The 19,839-nt window shown below is 42.3% G+C and overlaps 1 protein-coding gene across 11 annotated transcripts in view; it reads right to left on the bottom strand.

Moving 5' to 3' along the window:
• Positions 1 to 19,839, bottom strand: part of pcdh15b (protocadherin-related 15b) — a 1,349,261-nt gene that overhangs the window by 90,235 nt on the left and 1,239,187 nt on the right. For all 11 annotated transcript variants that reach the window (XM_080205457.1, XM_080205459.1, XM_080205466.1 and 8 more), the window contains one exon: positions 4,816 to 4,943. In XM_080205457.1, coding sequence (XP_080061583.1) covers positions 4,816 to 4,943 — 128 coding nt within the window. The remainder of the gene's footprint in view (positions 1 to 4,815; positions 4,944 to 19,839) is intronic.

Here is a 19,839-nt window from a genome sequence, read left to right as displayed (position 1 = left end):
ACAAGTCTTGTGATTTATAAGTGAGTAGTTTGTCTTCCTGATGCAGAGTTATTTGTAGGGCTAAATGTAAGACTAAAATACAAACAGATTTACAAAAACACTAAAACCTATCCTACCCTAGTCAGAGCTAGCCAAATGAAACCTACCAAAGGTCTAATTATGACAGGGAATTCTCTTCGCTGTCCCTTGTGATGAGATGCACGTAATTTTCTTTACAATTATATCCAGGTTTCCAACGATAATTATTTGTGCAGAGTCCATTCATTGGAGCAGGCTGTTTACCAAATCAGTACTAATATGTCTCCTGTTGTCACTGCTAAAGAAATTGTGTTCCAGAGCTGGGAGATTACCTCAGACAGCCGCTGTGTCCTGGTGCATTTAATTTGTAATGTTGCCAAGTTAATTTTTGAAAGAAAGGGAATTATGCAATCCTCTCATTAAGGTAAGATAAGAGGCACATCGGGTGGCAGCCAGAATGGAGCCAATGGAAACTGAGCCTCTGAATTTGGAGCCTTATGATGTCTCTTGACCTTCCTCATACTGAAGTTCTCAACAGATGTTCTCTTAGAGTATTTGCTTGAATATTGCTGTTTTCTTTCTGTTTTCAGATTCATGAACTGCCTGGTATTTTCTAATTATTGGTTAGTTCTGTAACATAAACATATTTTTCTATTCAAGGTGTAATAAATGTTTATTTTTATTTTTTGAAAGAAGTGCATGTTTTGTGCAATTGCTGAATAGTTTTCCACATGTTACTATCGGGAAAGAACATTGGGTACATTATGGAATGGATTTCATATCATATGTTATAAGGATAACATATCAATGTGTACACATTGGGGATGTGGAACTGTCTTATGGTCGAGATAAATTAGGGCTACACTCTGCATTAGAAGATATGAGGTCATGTCTTCAATGGTAAACTGTTGTATATAGTGGGTAGGATCATTATCTTTACAGCTTTGGAAGGGTGGATGGTATATGTTCTCTTTCAAATGTCCTTTTCATTCTCTCTTGAGTGATGATACAGTGGTACAGTTTCGATCTTTTGGTGATCGGCTGGGAGGCAGGGTGGGAGGGCATAAAATGACAAAGGAAGGAAGTGGATGGAACACCCATAACCTTCCCACTACCATGTTGTTTTATCAGCAATGGGGAAGATGGAGGTTGACCCTTCCACTCAGATGTGAATCGAGTCACCTAATTTGCCTCTTTTGCTGCCACTGGTGGGGTGTGTAAGGCCCTCTGCTGCCTCAGGAGATTGTCCAGTGAATTCTGACAGGCTCGGAGGTGGAGCCTCCTATTTAGGCTCTATGTGGACCACTGACGGGCCTCCCACAACAACACCCAACCCACCCTCAGCAACCACACCACCAAACCTTGCCAGTGCCTGCCTGGCTGGACCTGGCGTTCCTAGACCTCACTCACCTGGCTTGGAGGGCAGCCTGTTTCTATGGCCACGGCCTTCTCATTTCCACACGCAGTCCCGACAGTAGCCACCACTCCTGGTGGAGATCCTGAGACCTCAGAAATGCCGGGCCTTTGGTTGGTTGGCAGCTCCTGGGAGGGTACCCATCATGTGAAGGAAATTAATTAGCCGGTGGATGGTCAATAAATATTGCTGGGGCGGGGGGCCACAACTGACTAAGGCAGGGTTGCTCCTGGCTTTTGGATCTGCTGTAGAGCTTCCTGAGGTGCTGATAAAACTCCCGTCTATGTATGTTTTAATTGTGGAGAATTGTAAGAAGAAGCTGTGTATTTTCACAGCTCCTAGTGGGGACATACATTACTCACAATAACCGTCGATGTTTCAATGCTGTTAAACTGACAACACACGTGTTTGTCAGGTGAGTTACATTTTGCCACCAGGGGAAGTGCATCGTTGCAGATGATAGTGACGATTGCACTGTTTGTTCTTGGGTAGTTGGGAGCAGCATTGGAGGGCAGGTAAAAAAAAATTGCCCAGCTGCCATGCGCCTATCGGCTCCATCACTGCCTTTGTGGGCTGTGAGAACTGTGTTCAAGAAGATTGCCATTCTCAATCAAAACGTAGGTTCAAGAGTAGTTACTTTGAAAATAAGTTTGCCAACCATTATCAGGGAAGATATATCTACTGAGAGAAGTGTGATTTTAATCATTCATTTAAAGGGATTATTTTTTAATGCATTGCTCTGAAAGCAGGGTTGAATTGAATATAAATGAGGGAATTAATACAGCGCTAACCTTGTCACTGAATCTTTGATGTTAACAATAAAGCAGCTGCTTCGTGAGAGGGAAACATTTGCAACCGCCATGTCCTGACAGAGACGCACAGACAGCGAGTGGCTTATCAAAGAATCGCAGGAGCAATGACTGCAAATTCCCCAGGATGGAGCCTCACGAGCAATACTATCACATTTTCCACATCTTGCACCAATAGAGATGCTTTAATATAATGAAACAGCCCCAGCTGCTTCACGAGAGCACAGTCAAACGATATTTAGAACTGGGCCTCAGAAAGATATTATGCCAGATGACTAAAAGCTTGGTCAAACAAGTAGGAGTTCATTTTAAAAACTTCTTTTGTGATTTTGAGTGTTTTGAAGGAAGACAGAAAGGTGAAGAACCTTAGAACAAGAATAAATATCAGAACATAAGGTAAATGGGAGCAGCAGTAAATCATTCAGGCCCTTGAGCCTGTGCCACCATTCAGTGCAATCTCATAGCCGGCCGAGTTTAGTGCCTAAACATAAGCTGCTCACTGAATTTAAGACTCCACTTGTGGGGGGCGGCGGGGGGGAGAATGTGGGCAGGCACAGAGCAAATGGCTCACCAATGTTCAATTTGGGTTCCTCAAAAACAGGGCAAATCCAACACAGCCAATTATTGCCCCACCAATATACTCTCAGTCATCAAAGTGATGGAAGGTGTGACTATGAGTGCTGTCTGGTGGCACTTACTCTGCAATAACTGGCTCACTGATGCACAGTTTGGATTCCAAGAGAGGCTTTTGGCTTCTGGCCTCATTGCAGCCCTAGTTCAAACATGGACAAAATAGCTAAGCTGGATAAAAGAGCTGAGGTGAGGTAAGAGTGACTGCCCTTGAACATCAAGGCAGAATTTGACTGAGTATGGCATCAAGGAGGCCTAATAAAATGAGACCCAATGGGAATCAGGATTAAACATCTCCAACTGGATGACAATCATCCCAGACCCAAGACATTGACGCAGGAGTTTCTCAGGGTACTGTCCCAGGCCCAACCATCTGCACTTGATTCATCAATGACCTTCCCTAGAGTATAAGATCAGAAATGGGCATGTTCTCTTCTAACTACACAACGTTCAGTATAATTCATGTCTCTTCAAATAGTGCAGCAGCCCAAACCTGCACACAGCAAAACGTGGACAACATCAGACTTAGAATGAGAAGTGGCACATACCATTCGGATCACAGAAGTGCCATGACTAGGCAATGACTATCTCCAACAAGACAGAATTTAACCATCTCTCCTCAACATTCAACAGTATTACCATTGCTGAGTCCAAAAACATCACTGGAGATACCACTAACCAGAACCTTGACTGCACCAGCCAGCGATACTGTGGTTTCAACTTGAGATAGGAAGCTGAGAATTGTGGGTTGAGCAACTCACCTCCTGACATCCAAAACCTAAACACCATCTACAAAGCACAAGTCAAGAACATCCAACCATCTAACCAGGAGAATCTAACCATCTCATTGGAAAAGCCACTTCCAGGCAGTGCTTACTAGAGCATGTCAGAATCTGAGCATTCCGCGACAAGAAACGCACCATCTTACTCCTGACAGTCTGTACATCACCTACAAAATGGAAGTCAGGAGTGTGATGGAATACTCTCCATCTGCTTGGATGACTGCAGCTTCAACAACATGCAAGAAGCTCAATACTCTCCAGGACAAACCAGCCCCGTTGACTGGCACCACATCAACCATTCAGTTTTTCTGTTACCAGTACACAGTAGCAGCAAAGAACAAGCAACAAAATCTTGCTACAGTACCTTCCAAACCGCAATCTCTACTGCTTACAGAAACAAAGTCTGCTGGCCCATAAGAACAAAACCATCTGTAGCTTGTTCTCCAATTTAAAGCATTCTGACTTGGAGCTCTACCACCAAAGGGGATCAATATAATAAAAAACTTTAATATTCACCTTTTGGTTAAGAATGACTAATAACCATAAAAATCAATATCAAAATGTAATCTTGGACTTGTCTACAATTAAGTTCATTTTCAATTAAATTCTTCATAAAATAAATAATTTGAAATGAATGCTGGAAAACCAATGTACAGATCTGAAATTTATTAGGAGTTCTAACCCCAGTGGATTCTATAAACAGTAGCATCTGTTCTAATTTATGCTTGGTATATGTAATGATGCAAATCTAGCTAAAAACCATTTTGGTAACTGGAGTAGAGATGTAATTTCCTGTTGCTTGATTACCTGCAATTCAAATTGAAGTTGTACAAAAATGTTTCTCGCACTGTTTTATTTACATTTCTTAACTCAACAGCTGGATAATTTCAATTTTTCACATAAAAAAACAGCTGAATTAACAGGGACGTGTGCAAGAGTCACCAGCGAAATTCACCGTGAACATAAAATGTCTTTTTGTTGGGGATTAAAATTTGAAAATTGATTCTGTGTGAACACTGGCTGATTTGGATCATGTAGCAATGTGACAAGATTAAGGTTTAGATCAAGTCAGAATTTCTATTGCTTTTCACAGTAACCTTATAATGAAAGCCACCACTCAGATCATTAAACAGCCTCCAGTAAATTTGTCATCTTCACTCACCTCAACACGTAGCACAGTGGTGAATGTCTTGGCATCTTCAGTCACCCCACCCAGGTAGAGAGACTTGGTAAAAACAGGGGCATGGTCATTTTCATCTTGTACCTCAATGAAAACCTTGGCTGTATTTGCTGGAAAAGAGGATTTGAAATTGCTGATTCTAGCCAGAAGCTCTCTGATAGATATGCATTATTTAAACTTATAAATTATGAAAAAAGGCAAGTATAATGGTCCATTTTTAAAGCTTCCTGCTGAAGTAATAGGCTCCACTGTTCTGCTGTAGTGAGCTGATCACATATCTTTGCAGCCCATGGAGATGGATTAATTTCTTGAATTTTATCTCAATTTATTTAAATGCTAATTATTTTAAGTGTGTTCTGCACAATTACGTTTGAATACATGTTCTACCTCATCACTGCACCATTTCTAATGTACTCAGTGTTGGCATGCTGATCCTCTTTACAACAGCCAACTTTTGCTTGCAAATTAAATTGCAGATTAAAGGATATAAGATCCCATAAACATGTTGACCTGGTGGTTCAATGGTCAACCCACCTTGTGATATATTGCTGAACCTTATTTCTGGTACAGGAATAGTAAAAGGGCTCGGTATTCATCACGTATATTGAGTGCTTGTTTAGAAGTGGGATAGGAGAGAAGATAGTCAGGGTTCAAATTCCTAAGCACTGTTGTTCTCGGAAGTGCACTTTTGTGGACATAGGATTAAAGAGTGTCAGGTTTATTTTTAGCGATTCCCGACCAAATCCCTTAACTCTCCGCTGCACGTAACTGAACAAGTTGTTGTTATCCACAGACTAGGCTTGAAAGTGTAAAATAATTAGTTGGATAAAATAGTAGAAGGATGGAAATAGTGGGAGAATCATACCCCAGTATTATGTAATGCCTTTGGCAATATAGGAATGAAATTTGAGGGCAGGGCACAAGTATAATTAAATTTAACTCCAGAATCACGTTATAACATTAAATGAATATTATTTCGTGTAAACTTATTTCACTGCACATATCATTGCATAAAATCTTACTTTGATACTAAATTTAGCTCTTCAAAGAGTGAGCAATTTCAATAAATGTCCTTCCAGAAATCAATTGATCCACCAACAAATATCAAATTGATCACAATCTCTACTAATTAGAAGTGTTTTCTCAAAGGTTGTTCATAAAGATACAGTAAGGCTGCGATAAACACATCTGTTCGAATTACTCTTTTTTTTAACCAACAATCCTCTTACATTAAACACTTTGAATTTCAGCTGTGTTGCCATGCAGAACATACAACTTAAAAGAGGAAAAAAAACACAAAAAGGGGGGTAATTCAAATTGGGTGTTTCTCAATAGTCCAGCCTTAATGGATATCCATTATACGACTTATTAAAGAACTCATAGAAGGAAATTGGATATGCATTTAAGGGCTATGGGTGGCGGGGGTTATTTCCCTTCAAAGAGCAAGCATGTATTTAATGGGCTAAATGCCTCCATATGCTAGACTTTGCCAGCTCTCTGGAAATGAATTGGCTTGTGGAAGGGTGTGGAAAAAAAATGGAAATCATCATGAGGGGCATCAGACATCATCTGCCACCATTGGATATTACTGGCAATGTGAACCTCACCATCGTGGTCATCCACACCTCAGCTAATTAAGCCAGTTAAGGGTCAATTTCCACTCTCCAGTGCACTCTGGAAATGCCGCCACCCACACAAGAGTATTGGCAGGTGTAGAATTGATGGGTTCCAATGACTAGCGACCAAGGACCTACAACACAATAGTTTATTCAGTACTCTGAGCAGCTCTTACATGCTTCTACTCTATCAATGCTCTATGGAGAACTTGCGCACTTCCATCATGTGGTCTTTTAAGTCACCATGTCATGACATAGAATCATACAGTGCAGAAGACATCCTTCAGATCATCAAGTCTGCACCAACATATGTGAAACACCTGACCTCGCATCTAATCCCACTCACCAGCACTTGGCCCATAGCCTTGAATGATGTGATGTGTCAAGTGCTCATCTGGGTACTTTTAAAAGACATGAAGCAACCTGCCCCTATCACCTTCCATGGCAGCGCATTCCAGACCATCACTACCCTCTGGATACAAAAGTTTTTCCTCACATTGCCTCTAATTCTCATACCCAATGACCACGGCATGACCCATGATAAGGTCCTCCACTGCAGGGTCACCCCACTGCCCGTATCCACACCTCCATTGATGGATTGTGCAGCTCTGCTTGTTCCTTGGCATGGTTTAAAGAAATACTAACCTTTGTCCTCCTTCCTGCAGACTTAGCAGTGGTCACCTCTACCTTGGCCAAGGTAGCCAAGCTGTTGGCCCCCTGATTGGGCGAGCAGCTCTGAGAAGCATACCACCATTCAATTAGTGGCAGCCTTTTAATTGGTAAAATCCCGCTGCCTTCCCACGCGTGCTTGTTCCTCCGTCTCAGTCCCAGTGGAGGAATTAATAATTTTTGCACTAATCTCAGCCCCACAACATTAGGATTAAATGAGACATCAGCGCAGTTTTGCTTAATTACAAACATGACTAACAATGAACATTAGTACCTCACGGGTGGCCAATGGGTTAGTTACAATGTGATCATGAATTAAGGTCTCACTGGTGTCTCATCCTCATGTATCCTGGACACCCTGCATTGGATTTAATACAGTCTCATTCAGCTAATCCAGAGGCATTGTGCTTTAGAAAAATGCTTATAAATCTGAAGCACCAGGGAGAAGAAGATACCTCTGGCCTTGTATTTAATTTTGAGCTGCAAGTTTATTTACACCAAAATTGTTCCAACTCTGTTCAACGTTTTATTGCATCAATGCTCAGAAAATATTTTAATTGTAAAATGAATAGATCTTCCTTCCTGACTCTGTTCAATGAATCAGACAAGACTGTTTCCTTCACCCTGTTTGGCTTAGGATACTTATTCAAATCCTTGCAACTGTTCAACATAGTGTATGTTCCATGGCTTACAATACAGAAGGCAAGAGGTTAAGTCACCCAAAACTTGCTGGGTCCAATTTTAGCTGACATAAATCCATGAAATTTTAATCTCTATCCAAAACTTAAATATTTGAACATGCACGCTGCTTGCTAGTAAATCGAAAGCACCGTACCAGAACATTAACAGTGAGTGAAGAAGCCTGCTGAAGCAATGCAGAATTTTAAGAGAAACTCAGGTCTGTTTCAAAGAAAAGAAGGAATAGCACATTTATGATATAAAGGCAGCTTCGAGATCAATAAAGAATTTTTAACCTACTGAACATACAAAATATAAGATGGTGACAGTTTTGGGAAAAACCCAAGACCTTGGAGAAGGTGGAGCAGAAATTCAAAAGCTGAAAAGTCAAAGCATCTGGCTGAAAGCATCTAAATTGAAGAGACTCAGGGTGATCATCGAAGGAAGCTCCATAATCAAATTGGAAGCAGAGGGCAGAGGAAGAAAACTCTATTGTGCAGTTGAGGAGTCCAGAGATTGTGTGGAAGTCCAGTTTGAATGCCCATAAAATGCAGTCAAAGGACCCAACTGGGGTGAACTAAAAAACAAATTCTTGGCTAAAACTAGTTTGGAAAAGTTTTCAGTCTTTTAAAAGTCATTTCCAAAGGCACCGGGACCAGCCTGTGTTCAGAGTTGGCCATGACGTGGAGGTGCCGGCATCGGACTGCGGTAAACACAGTAAGAAGTCTCACAACACCAGGTGAAAGTCCAACAGGTTTATTTGCAGCAAAAGCCACTAGCTTTCGGAGCACCTGCTGCTCCTTCGTCAGGTGAGTGGGAGTGCAAGTGATGGTCACATAAGCAAACAAAAGAAACAAAAGTAGGAAATCAGAAGAAGTCCAGATTAAGATGCTTTTATACTCCTTTGCTGAGTTTGCAAATCAACTCTCACTCACCTAACGAAGGAGCAGCAAGCGCTCCGAAAGCTAGTGGCTTTTGCTACCAAATAAACTTGTTGGACTTTAACCTGGTGCTGTGAGACTTCTTACTGCATTCAGAGTTGGCTTCATAAAATGTGGCGGCTGAGCGTGTCACAAAGGAAAAGAAAATCAATAGTTTAAAAACCCCAGGCAAATCCTAGAAATGATGTTAAAACTCCCCAAAACCCACTGGTATTGCAGGGAACGCCTGGAGTAGTTGATCAATTTCTGCACAAAATAAAAGACAAAGATGTTGGAACCCCCATCGTAGCACAAGCTTGCCAAACCCAACAAGTGCGGGAAGACTCTGAGGAAACACTGACTATGACACTATCTTTAAAACCAGCAATTAAATCTGTACTCACAAAAATCTTTTAAACAACTATGGGTAACAAACCAACTTTACTAATTTGGACTGATTCAAGAGCCAAACCAGATGAAAAATTGGGCGTACTGGGGGGAAAAAAATGTTTAATTTAGCGGAGATAATGTTGTAACAGTAATGTCACTGGATTAATAATCTCGTGACCTGCAGGCTAATGTTTGGGGACATGGGTTCAAATCCCACCATGGTAGCTGGTGGAATTTAAACTCAATTAGTAAATTCTGGAATATAAATTTTGTCTCGGTAATGGTGACCATGGAACCATCACCAATTGTTGTAAAAAGCCACCTCGCTCACTAATGACCTTGAGGAAAGAAAGTCTGCCATCCTTATCGAGTCTGGTCTATGGGTGATTCCATACACACAGCACTGTGGCTGATTCTTAACTACCCTCTGCAATGGCCTAGCAAGCTACTCAGTTCAATTCGAAATGGGCAGCAAATGATGGCCTTGCCAGTGATGGTCACATCCCATGAAACAACAGGCAAACAAAAGAAACCATATCTAAGTAGAAAATCAGAAGAAGTCCAGATTAAGATGTTTTTATACTCCTTTGCTGAGCTTGCAAATGAAGTAATCCTAATGTAATAGACTGATGAATCCTCAACCAACTTTGATTAAATATTAAAAGTCTTCAGCAAATATGCATAAAATGCATAGAAGCATAAAAGAGATACAGAAAATTCACACTAAAGCTATGAAAGTAAAAAATAAATACCCAAGCGAACTATATAACGGTGGCAGACAGACAGAGGACCATCCAGAGGTCTTAAAAATATTTTTTTTTTTGAAAATGATGACACATTTCCCAAACTGCAACAGCAAGTGGAAATGCAGAACCCCCTGACTCTGATCAACGGGAATGTCGTAGAGAATTTAGGTTTTTTTTAGTTTAGTTTATTTATTTGTCACAAGTGAGCTTATATGAACACTGTAATTAAGTTACTGTGAAAATCTCCTAATCGTCACATTCTGGCGCCTGTTCAGGTACACTGAGGGAGAATTTAGCACGGCCAATGTCCCTAGCCAGCCTGTCTTTTGAACTGTGGGAGGAAACCCACGCAGACAATAGGGAAAACATGCAGACTCTGCACAGACAGTGACCCAAGCTGGGAATCAAATCTCAGTCCCTGGTACTGTGAGGCAGCAGTGCTAATCACTGTGCCACAGTCGTTCAAATGAATTAGGAAGCCATGATTTGTACCAGAGTTGGAACAAGTTAAAACTTCAGTGGAGGCAGACCTGGCTAACAGTGAAATCAAAATGAAGGACCGGGACAAATCTGTGCTGCAGGCAGAGAGAGAAAGGCAATCTAAGATGGGAAAATGTAAATCTGAAGCTGAGGAACAAGGAAGGCATTAGATGCCTCAAACTTACTGACTTGTCGAAAAATGAAATAGTGGAAATGAAAATCAAGAACACAGAATGGCAAGAAAAAGTGAAAGTTCTCATGAAGGATAGTAAGAAGTCTCACAACACGAGGTTAAAGTCCAACAAATTTACTTGGTAGCACGAGCTTTTGGAGTGCTGCCCCTTCATCATCACCTGATTAAGGAGCAGCGCTCCGAAAGCTCGTGCTATCAAATAAACCTGTTGGACTTTAACCTGGTGTTGTGAGACTTCTTATGTGCCTACCCCAGTCCAACACCGGCGTCTCCACCTTATAAAGGAGAAAGAATTGCTGATGAATCAGACCAGTTGCTTGCGTGCAACATTAACAAATTAAATTCTTGAATTTTGATCCAATTGGAAGTACTTGAAAGAGAAAATGCACTGCATGGATGAGCAAATCCAGACTTTGAACGCAGACAAAATAAATTCTAAGTAACAGATTGAGGATGCAACAAGTTAATTGAAAGAGTCAAAGGAACAGTCAGTGACCACAGAAGAAGGATCCTGAAAAGAACTAAATGCCCAGGTGAAGCTGTTAAACTAGTTGAATGATACCTCTGAAACAAAGATAACTGAATTTACCAAGGTAGATGTTAAGGTGAATGAAAAGATTGATAAGCTTGATAAAGATTTGAAAAAGAGGGTAAATAAATATTTAGGTAAAATTCTGAAAGCAGCAGAAAGGAAGATTAAATTTTGAAGCGTATGCTGCCACAAAGAACAGAACGCACCACAAGCAAAAAGAACCACCAGTTTTGTACCAAGAATAAACAGAGTGAACATTCTCTTCAAAAAGAATCAGATAAGCTCCTTGCCCTGGAGCAGACCAAATGTGGAGTTGACAAGGAGAGGTTCAATGCCAAGAAAAAGAGATTTAAAAAAAAGACAATTAAGTGCCAGAAAGGCAATCTACAAAGTTAAAACATATCAACATATCAGAGCCTGCCACTCCTCCAAGTGTAACCATTAGACCATATGACATAGGAGCAAAATTAGGCCACTGGGCCCATTGAGTCCGCTCTGCCATTCAATCATGGCTGATTTTTTTTTTCCTCATCCCCATTCTCTTGCTTTTTCCCCATAACCCCTGATCCCCTGATTAGTCAAGAACCTATCTATCTCTGTCTGAAAGACACTCAATGACCTGGCCTCCACAGCCTTCTCTGGCAAAGAGTTCCACAGATTCACTACTCTCTGACTGAAGAAGTTCCTCCTCATCTCTGTTTTAAAGGATCAGCCCTTTAGCCTGAGTTTGTGCCCTCTGGTTCTAGCTTTTCCTACCAGTGGAAACAACCTCTCCATGTCCACTCTATCCAGGCCTCGCGGTATCCTGCAAGTTTCAACAAGATCCCCCCTCATTCTTCTAAACCCCAACCAGTACAGACCCAGAGTCCTCGACCATTCCTCATAGGACAAACTCTTCATTCCAGGGATCATTCTTGTGACCTCTTCTTGACCCTTTCCAAGGGCAGCACATCCTATCTTAGATATGAGGCCCAAAACTGCTCACAATAGTCCAAATTGGGTCTGACCAGAGCCTTGTACAGCCTCAGAAGTACATTCCTGCTCTTGTATTCTAGCCCCCTCAACATGAATGCTAACATTGCATTTGTCTTCCTAACTGCTGACTGAATTTACATGTTAACCTTAAGAGGATCTTGAACAATGACTCCCAAGTCCCTTTTGTGTGTCTGATTTCCCAAGCATTTTCCCATTTAGAAAGTAGCCTATGCCCCCATTCCTCCTTCCAAAGTGCATAACCTCACACTTTTTCACATTGTATTCCATCTGCCACTTTGTTGCTCACTCTCCTAACCTGTCCAAGTCCCTCTGTAGCCCTCCCCCACCCCCCCAACTTCCTCAATACTACGTGTCCCTCCAGAACAAGATCTGGGAGAATTGTCAAGCCTGAAGACCACCTGAATCTAAAAGTCAGAGGCTTGAGGAGGAGAGTAGGGGAGGCATAATGGTACATGTGATAGAAGTGTAAATATGTTGGACATAGAGTTGGGGTTGTGCAGCATAAGGGTATCTAGCATAGCAAGGATTAGTGTGGGACTAGGTAATTATTGCCCACAGAGCGATGTAAACAGACACAATACTTGAAACGTGAGAGAGTTGTGGACTGGACAGGGACCTGTGTAGAAGCCAGCATGGTATAAGCTCCAAGCTGGACCATACGCTGTACATATGTACATAGTTATGTGTTACCAATAAACGTTGAACCTCTTCGATGAGACCTAATGAGCATACAACATTTCTGTCCTCACACACTACACTTTCTTGCGTGTCTAGCTGTTTTCTAACTGTTGTGCTCATTATTGTACATGCCCCAGCCTCCGTCCATCTTTGTTTAGAAGTCCAACTATGGAACAAATGTAGTGTATACCTTGAAAGATCTGGGTAGGAATGGTAGAAACCAAAATGGGTTTCCACCAGTCACTTGCTTATCATTGTGTCCTATGCATCTAACCAGGAAGTCACTGTATCTAATAACCTGCTGTGATATGAAATCATCTCTTATGGATCTACTGGATCTCAGTTGGGGTGACACTGAAATACTCTCTTGTGTCTCTGGGCTTATGAAGACACAAAAACATCAAATTGTGTTCTCGCTCCTGTCACCACTTTGTATCTCTTGCTGGAAATGAATATGCACACGTAACATGATGACAGCCCTCGAATCTGATGGGGATGCTGACTGCAGCAATAGTCATTGCATAGTCATCATTCAGTAAAGAATGGCCACTCAGTCTAAGTAAGAAGTCTCATAGGTTAAAGCCCAGCAGGTTTATTTGGAATCATGAGTTTTCAGAGCACTGTTCCTCCATCAGGTGAATGGTCTCCATTTTGAGCTGGCAATTTGCAGTGTCAGTAGTAGCCATGATGTGGAGGTGCCGGCGTTGAACTGGGGTTACACCTGTTGGTCTTTAACCTGGTGTTGTGAGACTTCTTAATGTGCCCATCCCAGTCCAACGCCGGCATCTCCACATCATCACTCGGTCGTAGATGGAATGCTTCACCAATATAAATTGCTGAAACCTGGGGAGAGGTGGAAGGATTGAGGATGATACTTGAATGAAAAAGCTTTGAATGAGGGGACAGAAGAGCAACGATAGATCCAAAGTATTAAGTATAACATTTCCTCCTGCTAAAAATAGCATCAATTTCTGCACACACACATTGTGTAAACTGCAAGCTGCATTGCATAACGTTGTTTTCCCCTAGCTGTGCATTTCACATAATTAAAATCTTGCTTCTTAAATCAGCACGTGGCACTTAGTGTGCTGGCTCAGCTGGCATTTTATATACAATGTCTGGGAGCAATGGCAGCAGGGAGCAATAAAGAAGACAAGTTACTATTCTCCTGATTACACTTTGGAGATTTATTCTTCTTGCTGCTTGAAACATTGTTCTTTTGTCACAAAATTCCTGTTCCAATGAAATCAGAAGAGTGAAGTAGTTTTCACAGTATATCCTTCCCTGCCTTTCATGCTCCCTTGCAAAAACTGAAGGAATAAATTCAAGGCTGAGGTTGTAGGTAGGAGTTGCTGAAATTGTAAAGTACAATCTTGAGTACAGGTTTTAATTTCAGATTTTAAATGCAAATTAAACATTTTAGACGGTTAACCATCAGGCCTTTGGTCATCTTAAATTATATTCTGAAAATATGAATTAAACTTTTGTTTTGTAGATAAATTATCAAATATCTTTAGAACAAAATATCTCAACAAGCTTCTAATTTGAGAATATTATGCTGGCAAAGTGAAGGATTCAGTGTCTACTGTGTAGAAGCCAACCAAGTTTGAAGGGTACAAGGCCAAGATGATTAGATGTCATCAAGCATCAGTAGAAACATGAGCAGATTGACAACCATGTAAAGGTCTGTCCTCTCAATTAGCAAGGAATATGAGAGAGAAACAAAAGATAATGGCACCTATTATTGACTGAGGATGAAGACTTAGTAGGCTTGTTTAACATTTTCTTGTTAATTATTTCAGTGAAATCATTAACACAAATTAACATTAAAACAAATTAGCTAATAGCTTTCATAGAATCCCTACAGTGCAGAAGGAGGCTATTTGATATATCTGACAACTTTTCCCCCTGGCTCTATCCCTGTAGCCCCATGTATATACCCTGCTAATCCTCCTGACACTAAGGATCAATTTAATGTGGACAATCAACGTAACCTGCACATCTTCAGATGTAGGAGGAAACTGGAGCACCCGGAGAAAACCCACGCAGACACTGGAAGAATGTGCAAACTTCAGAGCGAAGGGGGGAATCTTCCCATCCCACCTACCGCGGGAATCATGGTGGGTGGGGGGGAGCAGACATTGCAAAAGTCTGTTGACCTCATGTGGGATTTTCCAGTTTTGGGGTGAACGCGGCTGGAAAATCCTGCCCAGACATTCGCCCGAGGCTGGAATTGAACCTGGGTCCCTAAGGCAGCAGTGCTAACCACTTTGTTAAAACACTGGCGGCATGGTAGCATAATGGTTAGCACTGCTGCCTCACAGCACCAGGGACCCGGGTTCGATTCCTAGCTTGGGTCACACAGTCTGCATGTTCTCCCTGTATCTGCATGTGTTTTTTCCCACAGTCTGAAAGACATGCTGGTTAGGTGCATTGGCCAGGGTAAATTCTCCCTCAGTGTACCTGAACAGGCGCCGAGTTTGGTGACTAGGGGATTTTCACAGTAACTTCATTGCAGTGTTAATGTAATCCTACTTGTGACACTAATAAATAAACTTCAAATGTGCACTATATAGAAAACATATTAGGAGTTGTTCAACTGGTATAACTAAAATATTTTCTAGGCTAGGATTCACTGTACACACATTGGCTTTCTCAGAACAGTTCCATGTTCGATATTAACATTTACTTCCATCCTTATGAAACATCCGAGCCACCAGCAAAATTCTGGCTAGCAATGCTGAGAGGCAGAAATTAGCTACTAACAAATGGATTTACCTTTTCAAGATAAGCCTTCCACACCAGTGAAACAGAGGCGAAACTGTCAGAGAAGGCCAGGTGGTATATTCTAAATTCATCTGCAGTAATCCAAAACAATACAAAGCTCAAAAAAAAATGCTGGAAATACTCTGCGTGTTTGGCTGCATCTGTGGTGTGAAATACCAATAACAAGATCTGGCCTGTATTTTATGCCCCCCAGCAGGTTTGAAAGTGGGGAGAGGGGAATCTCATAACATCCAGTGAGTACTCTTCCCATTGGCGGCACAACTTCTCCTGACCTGTGTGAAATTTCAGGAGGGGCAGTGGCGTCATTGGGTGACCGACATACATTTGGGCTCATTAAGTGATCAATTAATGGCAAATTAAAGGTCTTATTTCACCCCAGCTGGTGTTTTACTATGGTAGGTAATATCCATGCCATTTGGAAAGGCTAGCAGCTTTAGCTGCAAGGGATGGTACGGAATATAGGAGGGGGTGGAAACCTTCCTTATGGATCCCCGCTATCCATGTAAGCAATCCCCCTAAAGGTCATTCTTACATTTTTACTCTCCCCCCGAATCCCTGACTTTCCAAACTCCGGTCCCTACCCCCTCACCAGGGCCGACCTTAGTGTCCAACACCTGTAACAACTTCCACTGGGGATTGCCTGTAGTTCCAATAGTGGCCACTGCTCCACTTGACATTAGTAGGACAACAAAACTACCAGCCATTAACAAGTCAGAAGCTCGCTGAGCTGGGACGAGCAGAGCATCAGTGAGACCATAGCTGCAGTACAATGTACAAAACTGGTCACCTTATTTAAGAAAAAATGTAAATGCAGTTCAAAGAAGTTTTACCAGGCTAATACCTGGAATGGGTGGATTGTCTTTTGAGGAAAGGTTGGACAGGCTGGCTTGTATCTACTGGCAGGCGACGGTGCAGAGGGACCTCGGGGTCCTTGTGCATGAGTCGCAAAAACCCAGCTTGCAGGTGCAGCAGGTGGTCAGGAAGGCGAATGGGATGCTGGCTTTCATAGCGAGGGGGATTGAATATAGAAGTAAGGAGGTCTTGCTGCAGCTGTATGGGGCATTGGTGAGGCCGCAGCTGGAGTACTGTGTGCAGTTTTGGGCGCCGCACCTGCGCAAAGATATTTTGGCCTTGGAGGGAGTGCAGAAGAGGTTTACTAGGCTGATACCAGAGTTGAGGGGGTTGAGCTATGAGGAGAGGCTGAATAAACTGGGCTTGTACTCGTTAGAGTTTAGAAGAATGAGGGGAGATCTCATTGTGATGTATAAGATGATGAATGGGATGGATAGGATAGAGGTGGAGAGACTCTTCCCGCTCAAAAAAGACAGTAGGACTAGGGGGCACAGCCTCAAGATAAAGGGGGTGCGGTTTAGAACGGAGTTGAGGAGGAACTTCTTCACTCAAAGGGTGGTGAATCTCTGGAATTCTCTGCCCGTTGAAGTGGTGGAGGCTGCCTCGCTAAATATTTTTAAGACGCGGGTTGATGGGTTTTTGATAAGAGAGGGGATTAAGGGTTATGGGGAGAGGGCGGGAATGTGGAACTGCGCCATGACAGATCAGCCATGATCTTATTGAATGGCGGGGCAGGCTCGAAGGGCTAGATGGCCTACTCCTGCTCCTATTTCTTATGTTCTTATGTTCTTATGAATGGATTGAAATGTATAGGATCCTGTACAGGATGGATGTGGAGAAGATGCATCGCCTTGTGGGAGCATCTAGAACTAGGGGTCACTGTTTAAAAATAAGGGGTCGCCCATTTATAATGGAGGTGAGAAGACATTTTTTCTCTCAGAGGGTTGCGAGTCCTTGGAACTCGCTTCCTCAAAGGAAAGTGGAAGCAGATTCTTTGAATATTTTGAAGGCAAAAAGATGTCACCTGCTATGCAACAAAGTCCATTCATAGCCAGGATCCACCATAAGATTATGCCAAACATGGATCATCTTTGTGAGTAAACGCACTTTCTGAAGGTGAATGGAAAGAAAAGCAGCAATGGTTGGTTGTTGGCAGGGTCCAAGGAAGCATTGCCAGATTCTTATAAATTCTTTCACAGGATGTGGTCATCAGCATTTACTGCTCATGCCTGATTGCCGTTGAGATGGTAGGTGTGGGCAAGAAGGAGATCAGTAAGGTTAGCCCCCAACAAGAAGGTTGCTGTGAAAGAAAGGAGGAGCAGATGTTCTTAAAGAAGCATTGATGAAGTGCCTTGAAGGATCCTTCCAAGAAGGTCAAGAAGCTCCACTTTGGAAATTACATTTTGGTTTTCTAACAGAACTATTTTCACATTTAGAAACTAGCTGAGCTGGGATAGATCAGTCTTAAACTTAATCCACAAATTATATTCAGCTGCAAACCATTGGAAATCACCATATATCCTTTTCCATCTTCCCAGGTCAATGTGATTACAATTTCTTTTACTTGCAGCTGTTTTAAAAGTGCTGATAAGTGCTTGGAGGAAACATCCCTGCTAGCCATCCCAGACAGAGAATAATTGGTGACATTATTCTATGCTGAAATAAATAAAATCCAGCCCCCCAAAAAAAATCAAAAATGAATCACGTAAATTAACTAACAATTGTTTTGGAAATATAAAAACTAAACCAAAACATGTAAAACTCAGATCATGCTACGTAATTTTCTACATTTGTGATTTAACATATGCAAATTGCTTCCTCATTCAAACTCAATGGGGGGCGGGGGGAGTTTCCCCATCCTGCCCATCACCAGAATCGTAGCAAGCGAGGGGCGGGACATGCAAACGTCTGTTGACCTCAGGTGGGATCTTCTGATTTCGGGGTGAGCGTGGACGGAAAATCCCACCCATAGCCTCTGCACAAGAAAACAGTCCCCAGTCCCAGTTGGACTCAGAGTAACATAATAAAGCACACTGAAGTTTCCATCATTCTGACATTTTCTTTCTTGGCGAGGCAAAGATTTCAGAGACTTTGAATAAAAGGTGCAAGACATTAAAGACCACCAGAGGACTGCACTTCAACATTTAACTACTTGCTTGGGCGATATTTCACTGGTGCCAGTATTTAGCATTCAGCACAATGCAAGATCAGTTCATGCAACATCCCCCTCCTGCAAAACTACTGACTTACTAACGTAAAAGCAAAAGTATTGCCGATGCTGGAAATCTGAAATAAAAACGTATAGTGCTAGAAATACTCAGCAGGTCCAGCAACATCTGTGAAGAGATAAAGAATTAACATTTTGAGTCGAGCAAGATTCTTCCAAACTGATTTGCTGATTTAATGACGCGAGCTAATGGTTTTAAATTTCTTAAATTATTTTCTCAAATAAATACACGGCATGGCGGCACAGTGGTTAGCCCTGCTGCCTAACAGTGCCAAGGACCCGGGTTCAATTCCGGCCTCAGATCACTATCTATGTGGATTTTGCACATCCTCCCCGTGTTTGGAATTCTATGAGGATGTGACGAGTGCGATAGACAGAGGGGAACTGGTGGATGTGGTGTTTCTCGATTTTCAGAAGGCGTTTGATAAGGTGCTGCACAAAAGGTTGCTTCAGAAGGTTAGGGGGCATGGAGTTGGGGGTAAGGTGTTAGCATTGGTTGTCTAATAGGAGGCAGAGAGTTGGTATCAATGGGTGCTATTCTGATTGGCGGTTGGTGACTAGTGGAGTGCCGCACGGATCGGTGCTGGGGCCTCAACTATTTACCATTTATATAGATGATCTGGAGGAGGGGGCTGAGTGCAGGGTGTCGAAATTTGCTGATGACACAAAGATAAGTGGAAAAGCAAATTGTGCGGAGGGTGTGGAAAGTCCGCAGAGGGATCTAGATAGGCTGAGCGAGTGGGCGAGGACCTGGCAGATGGAGTACAATGTTATCAAGTGTGAGGTTATCCACTTTGGCAGGAATAATAGTAGGAGGGATTACTATTTAAAGGGCATGCTACGGTGCAAAGGGACCTGGGGGTCTTTGTGCATGAGTCGCAAAAACCCAGCCTGCGGGTGCAGCAGGTGATCAGGGAGGCAAATGGGATGCTGGCCTTTATAGCGAGGGGGATAGAATATAAAAGCAGGGAAGTCTTGTTGCAACTGTTCAGGGCACTGGTGAGGCCGCAGCTGGAGTACTGTGTGCAGTTTTGGTCGCCGCAGTTGCGCAAGGATATTTTGGCCTTGGAAGGAGTGCAGAGGAGGTTCACTAGGCTGATACCGGAGATGAGGGGGTTGAACTATGAAGAAAGGCTGAATAGACTGGGTTTGTACTCGTTGGAGTTTAGAAGGATGAGGGGGGATCTTATAGAGACGTATAAGGTAATGAAGGGGATGGATAGGGTAGAGGTAGAGAGATTC

This window comes from Carcharhinus amblyrhynchos, chromosome 17 (assembly GCF_965287045.1).
Source record: "Carcharhinus amblyrhynchos chromosome 17, sCarAmb.v2.hapA, whole genome shotgun sequence".
Lineage (NCBI taxonomy): Eukaryota > Metazoa > Chordata > Chondrichthyes > Carcharhiniformes > Carcharhinidae > Carcharhinus > Carcharhinus amblyrhynchos.
The sequence above is the reverse complement of the archived record's forward strand: the minus strand, read 5'-3'. Positions and strand labels throughout refer to the sequence as shown.